This window comes from Poromitra crassiceps (assembly GCF_964638095.1).
Source record: "Poromitra crassiceps genome assembly, chromosome: 15".
Taxonomy (NCBI): Eukaryota; Metazoa; Chordata; class Actinopteri; order Beryciformes; family Melamphaidae; genus Poromitra; species Poromitra crassiceps.
In genome coordinates this window covers 32427497-32434358 of record NC_139634.1, presented here as the reverse complement: position 1 = coordinate 32434358, position 6862 = coordinate 32427497, and the positions used below count along the sequence as shown (strand labels likewise).

The 6862-nt window shown below is 48.9% G+C and overlaps 1 protein-coding gene across 1 annotated transcript in view; it reads left to right on the top strand.

The window, feature by feature from the left end:
- Nucleotides 1–1712: 1712 nt before the first annotated feature.
- Nucleotides 1713–6862, top strand: part of tenm1 (teneurin transmembrane protein 1) — a gene marked incomplete at both ends in the record, with an annotated part of 168880 nt that continues 163730 nt past the window's right edge. Inside the window, one exon of the mRNA XM_083651861.1 lies at nucleotides 1713–1994. Within this exon, the coding sequence (XP_083507987.1) occupies nucleotides 1713–1994 (282 nt within the window). The remainder of the gene's footprint in view (nucleotides 1995–6862) is intronic.

The window sequence follows — 6862 nt, the reverse complement described above, 5'->3', positions numbered from 1 at the left end:
ACTGAAGATGCATAATGAGAATTTATACTGCTGAGAAACCTTTTAGTTCAAAGTAAATCTAAGTGACGGTGTAACTCATTCTATTTCAAGATAAGCCTTATCTCCAATCTCATGTTTTTTCTAGTTGTTATTGTAATAACAATTTCCCACAACAGCATGTTTTGTATTTGTGCATTTCAAATAAAATACTACTTTTCCAGTCATATATTGTCATTATTCAAGTTTAAAAAAATATTGTTAAAATCGTATCGTATCGTATCGTTATCGTGAACCCAGTATCGTGATACGTATCGTATCGTGAACTGAGTGTATCGTGACACCCCTAGTGTGTTGTGGTCATGTGTGCAGGGGGTGAGTGTGTATTGTGGTAATGTCTGCAGGGGGTGAGTGTGTGTGTGTTGTGGTCATGTGTGCAGGGGGTGAGTGTGTGTGCGTTGTGGTAATGTCTGCAGGGGGGGGTGTGTGTGTGTGTGGGATGAATATGCCAGAGATTTGGCCCATTTTATTCTAGTGCTCGCTATCAAGGCTCAGCGGGGTGTCCATCCGTGTCTGTGTGCACGTGTGCAAGCAAACGTGCACGTGCGTGATTGCGCACGTGCGTGCGTGGGGGAATAGAGGGGGGTGAGCGAGGGGCCACGGGAAGGAGTCTTTCAGGTGGAATAAAAGCATTACACCGGTGGCAGAAAGGTCAGCTGTAAACTTGTATCAGACTAGTGGTGATCACCCTGCGCTGCAGATCTCTGAGGTATTGAGCAGGCACGCTCTAATGGCTTTGATATATGGACTACAGGACTCCCTGAAGAGGTCAATACCAGAGCACTTTGTCTCTATGAGCAATGACCCTCTCAAGCTCCATTTAGGAGCTTTATATCTGCAGGAAATAGGCTGGAAAGGCCTCCGGCGGGCAGGGCACGCTTGCACGAGAACTAATATGAATGAAGTATTTTCTAATCACTCCTCCTGCGCTCTAATCGTCGCCCCAATCAATCATTAGTTATGGCGGTGTTCGCAGTCTGCGCGGGACGTTATCACGAGGAGATTGTGATGTGGTTGAGAGAAGAACAAGAGACTATGAGCTGAATAGAGCTGAAAGAACTGATTTATCATTGCTCTATGGGGCGGTTGGGGGGCGGGCAGTGACAGCATAAAGACCGGTGTCTATTCTAACCATGTTTCATCATGACTCCAGAATCCAGTGTTAATGAGAAGCACAGACACGGGGGCTCGGATAGAAAATGTGCTGATTTGAACTTGTCAAGAAAAAGTCTGTAAAGCAGAGATAAAACATCATGGCCGCCGGCCTAGCTAGAGAAAATAGAAAGCGTTACTGACAGAACTGTGTGTGCCGCTCTTGATTTTGGCCAATTTCTTTTCAAACACATCCCGACATAGCCAGCCATCGCTGTTCTCTTCTGAGCATATTGATCTAAATCCTTCCTGTGAAATATGAAAGATGCCAAATAGTGTTTATAAATGTGCACTGTAATTGGAACGAGCAGATGTTGTTCCACTGTGTTCAATAACAGAGTTCTCATGCTGTTTTTCTCCTCCACTCTGTCTTCTCAACCCCCTGTTTCCTTTCATTTTTCTTTCCCTACCCATCCTGCTCCCTCCCTCCTTCCCTCCCTCCTACCTCGCCATCCTTACCTGGCTCCAGACTTTGTGCTGTGTGCCGTGGCTGTGCTGAGTGACTAAGCGGAGCCCTAGAAGCCATGGAGGAGATGGACAGTAAACCCTACCAGCCGTTGTCTAAGGGGCGCCATGAGATGGAGATGTCCTACACCAGCTCGTCTGACGAGAGCGAGGACGGACGCGCCCACCACCGCTCCTACACGTCCCGTGAAACCCTGCCCGACTACACCCACGAGCTGCGCCTGACCCTGGGCTCCCACCGAGAGAGACAGCCCAACTACAGCCAGCCCCAGCCAGGTAAGCCCAACTACAGCCAGCCCCAGGTAGCAACAGCATGGAGGCATACAGCCAACCCCAGCCAGGTAGCAACAGTATGGAGGCATACAGCTAACACCAGCCAGGTAGCAACAGTATGGAGGCATACAGCCAACACCAGCCAGGTAGCAACAGCATGGAGGCATACAGCTAACACCAGCCAGGTAGCAACAGTATGGAGGCATACAGCTAACACCAGCCAGGTAGCAACAGTATGGAGGCATACAGCCAACACCAGCCAGGTAGCAACAGCATGGAGGCATACAGCCAACACCAGCCAGGTAGCAACAGCATGGAGGCATACAGCTAACACCAGCCAGGTAGCAACAGCATGGAGGCATACAGCTAACACCAGCCAGGTAGCAACAGTATGGAGGCATACAGCTAACACCAGCCAGGTAGCAACAGTATGGAGGCATACAGCTAACACCAGCCAGGTAGCAACAGTATGGAGGCATACAGCTAACACCAGCCAGGTAGCAACAGCATGGAGGCATACAGCCAACACCAGCCAGGTAGCAACAGTATGGAGGCATACAGCCAACACCAGCCAGGTAGCAACAGCATGGAGGCATACAGCCAACACCAGCCAGGTAGCAACAGTATGGAGGCATACAGCTAACACCATCCAGGTAGCAACAGTATGGAGGCATACAGCTAACACCAGCCAGGTAGCAACAGCATGGAGGCATACAGCTAACACCAGCCAGGTAGCAACAGCATGGAGGCATACAGCTAACACCAGCCAGGTAGCAACAGCATGGAGGCATACAGCCAACACCAGCCAGGTAGCAACAGCATGGAGGCATACAGCTAACACCAGCCAGGTAGCAACAGTATGGAGGCATACAGCTAACACCAGCCAGGTAGCAACAGCATGGAGGCATACAGCTAACACCAGCCAGGTAGCAACAGTATGGAGGCATACAGCTAACACCATCCAGGTAGCAACAGCATGGAGGCATACAGCCAACACCAGCCAGGTAGCAACAGTATGGAGGCATACAGCTAACACCAGCCAGGTAGCAACAGCATGGAGGCATACAGCCAACACCAGCCAGGTAGCAACAGCATGGAGGCATACAGCCAACACCAGCCAGGTAGCAACAGCATGGAGGTATACAGCCAACACCAGCCAGGTAGCAACAGTATGGAGGCATACAGCCAACACCAGCCAGGTAGCAACAGTATGGAGGCATACAGCCAACACCAGCCAGGTAGCAACAGTATGGAGGCATACAGCCAACACCAGCCAGGTAGCAACAGTATGGAGGCATACAGCCAACACCAGCCAGGTAGCAACAGCATGGAGGCATACAGCCAACACCAGCCAGGTAGCAACAGTATGGAGGCATACAGCCAACACCAGCCAGGTAGCAACAGTATGGAGGCATACAGCCAACACCAGCCAGGTAGCAACAGCATGGAGGCATACAGCCAACACCAGCCAGGTAGCAACAGTATGGAGGCATACAGCCAACACCAGCCAGGTAGCAACAGTATGGAGGCATACAGCCAACACCAGCCAGGTAGCAACAGTATGGAGGCATACAGCTAACACCAGCCAGGTAGCAACAGCATGGAGGCATACAGCCAACACCAGCCAGGTAGCAACAGTATGGAGGCATACAGCCAACACCAGCCAGGTAGCAACAGTATGGAGGCATACAGCTAACACCAGCCAGGTAGCAACAGTATGGAGGCATACAGCCAACACCAGCCAGGTAGCAACAGCATGGAGGCATACAGCTAACACCAGCCAGGTAGCAACAGTATGGAGGCATACAGCTAACACCAGCCAGGTAGCAACAGTATGGAGGCATACAGCTAACACCAGCCAGGTAGCAACAGTATGGAGGCATACAGCCAACACCAGCCAGGTAGCAACAGTATGGAGGCATACAGCCAACACCAGCCAGGTAGCAACAGTATGGAGGCATACAGCCAACACCAGCCAGGTAGCAACAGTATGGAGGCATACAGCTAACACCAGCCAGGTAGCAACAGCATGGAGGCATACAGCCAACACCAGCCAGGTAGCAACAGTATGGAGGCATACAGCTAACACCAGCCAGGTAGCAACAGCATGGAGGCATACAGCTAACACCAGCCAGGTAGCAACAGCATGGAGGCATACAGCTAACACCAGCCAGGTAGCAACAGCATGGAGGCATACAGCCAACACCAGCCAGGTAGCAACAGTATGGAGGCATACAGCCAACACCAGCCAGGTAGCAACAGTATGGAGGCATACAGCCAACACCAGCCAGGTAGCAACAGTATGGAGGCATACAGCTAACACCAGCCAGGTAGCAACAGTATGGAGGCATACAGCCAACACCATCCAGGTAGCAACAGCATGGAGGCATACAGCCAACACCAGCCAGGTAGCAACAGTATGGAGGCATACAGCCAACACCAGCCAGGTAGCAACAGCATGGAGGCATACAGCCAACACCAGCCAGGTAGTAACAGCATGGAGGCATACAGCCAACACCAGCCAGGTAGCAACAGTATGGAGGCATACAGCTAACACCAGCCAGGTAGCAACAGTATGGAGGCATACAGCTAACACCAGCCAGGTAGTAACAGCATGGAGGCATACAGCTAACACCAGCCAGGTAGTAACAGCATGGAGGCATACAGCCAACACCAGCCAGGTAGCAACAGCATGGAGGCATACAGCTAACACCAGCCAGGTAGCAACAGTATGGATACATAGGCGGGGGATGCATTTAGGTCCACCTGATGGGCAAGGATGAACATTTACACATACAGTTGCATAGTTCCATGTACTACATTACATTACATAGGGCTGTGAATCTTCACTGTCCTCACGATTCGATTCAATTACGATTCAGAGGGCTACGATTCGATTCGATAACGATTATCGATGCATCTCGATGCATCTCGATGCATCTTAAATCGATGCATCACTTTTTTTCCCGAATACATGATTTTTTTTCTCACTTTCTTTTTTCTCACTGTGTGGCTACTTTTAAAATAAAAGTGCATTTAGAATTGCATTGTATTATGATCCATAATTAAATTCCATTATATTTTATTTGATTATATAAAAAAAATAAAATAATAATAATCGATTTTTGACATTTGTGAATCGATGCAGAATCGTGCAGGTCCGCATCGCGATGCATCTTATAATCGATTATTTTTGACACCCCTAACATTACATTATATTACATTACATTACATTACGTCATTTAGCAGACGCTTGTATCCAAAGCGACTTAGAATATAGAACATTTACAGTTCTATAGTTGTATGTACTACATTAGATTACATTATATTGCATCATGTATCCAAGGCGACTTAGAATAGTACATTTTGTCATCAGTGGTGAAAACAACTGTGCAACACAGTCTTTGTCAGACAAGACTTTTTAAAATGAATAGTAACACTTGTTGAAAGAATAAGTAGGAATAAGTAGCATTTGTTGAAAGTTGTTTTAAGAAGGAATGAATCTTTTTTTTTTAAGAAGAGGAAATAAAAAGGTGGGTCCATGTACTCAAACCGATGCTGGCGCGTGCACACACACACACACACGCACACACACACACACACACACACACACACACACACACACACACACACACACACACACACACACACACACACACAGAGAGGTACGCCTCTAAAAGGGCCTATGTGAATTCCCTATTACAGTGTACAATGAGCCAGAAGGACAGTCGGAGGCAGCCAATTACCTCTTCTCTACGGAGGTGATATTTCTCTCCCACAGCTAAACTAGGTCAACCCCAAACCTCTCTGGCCTCACCTGGGGTGGAACACCACCGTTCATTACACACACACACACGCACACACACGCACACGCACACACACACACGCATAGCTACAGTACAGACACAGACTGGCATAGGCACACATTCACAAGCACATACACACATTGCGCGCACAAAATTCCTCCCTGCCGGTGACAGGAGGAGAAATGGGCCAGCGTGCGCTGTGATGGATGGCCTTTATGCAGGTCATGTGTGGTGTTAAGAGAGACGCGCCACCTCATCACCAGCACGCTGCTGTGCCGGGTTCATGCTGATCAATAGACACCCTCCAACTGCTCCTATACCCCCAACCTGCTGCTACCCAGCAAGACCTAGCCACCATGCTAACGAGCGCTATTAACCATTCATAACAGCGAGACCTAGCCACCATGCTAACGAGCGCTATAACCATTCATAACAGTCACACCAGCTGACGAGCTTGCTGCTTACCACTGAAATGGGCTCCAGGGATTTGGCCCTTTTTAATGCCACACACTAAATACATAGGCTGAATTGTAGTCTTATTGTTTGCCCCCCCCGCATAAGGTGGACCTATCAGTGGCCATTACTCACCACCAGGTTGCCCGGATGTTTTCCACTACATTGTGATGTCAAAGAGCGCTTGCCTTTCTCAACAATTACTCAGCCTTTTCTGTTTCCATAACAAATAGCATCCCCTGCCATTTGTGTCATATGGTAAGGTGCGGAAGACCAGCCTTTCAAATGTCAATGCAGCCTGTTCTGCACAGCACATCTGTTCATCTTTGGGCACCAGAGCTATATATAGTATTACCCTACCTAAGTAACCAACTGTTAAGGGGAGACATTGCCTCCAGTGACTTTTTTAATGGATTACGGTGTTCCCAGGATCAGCCCGTCCGCTTCTCCTCTAATTCCCCACCCCCCCCCCGTTCCTCATATCTCTTTTGTGCTTCATATTTTTTTTTCCGTCCCATCTTCACCGCTGCTCGCCTGTTTTTCTTGGCTCTCCTCCTCCCATCTGTCTCTGTTCCTTAACGTCACTGACTTTTCAACCCGCTTCTCTTCTCCTTGTCTCTAGGCACTTCCTTGCACCGCCTCTCTCCTCTCCTCCACTGTACACTGCCTCTGTCATT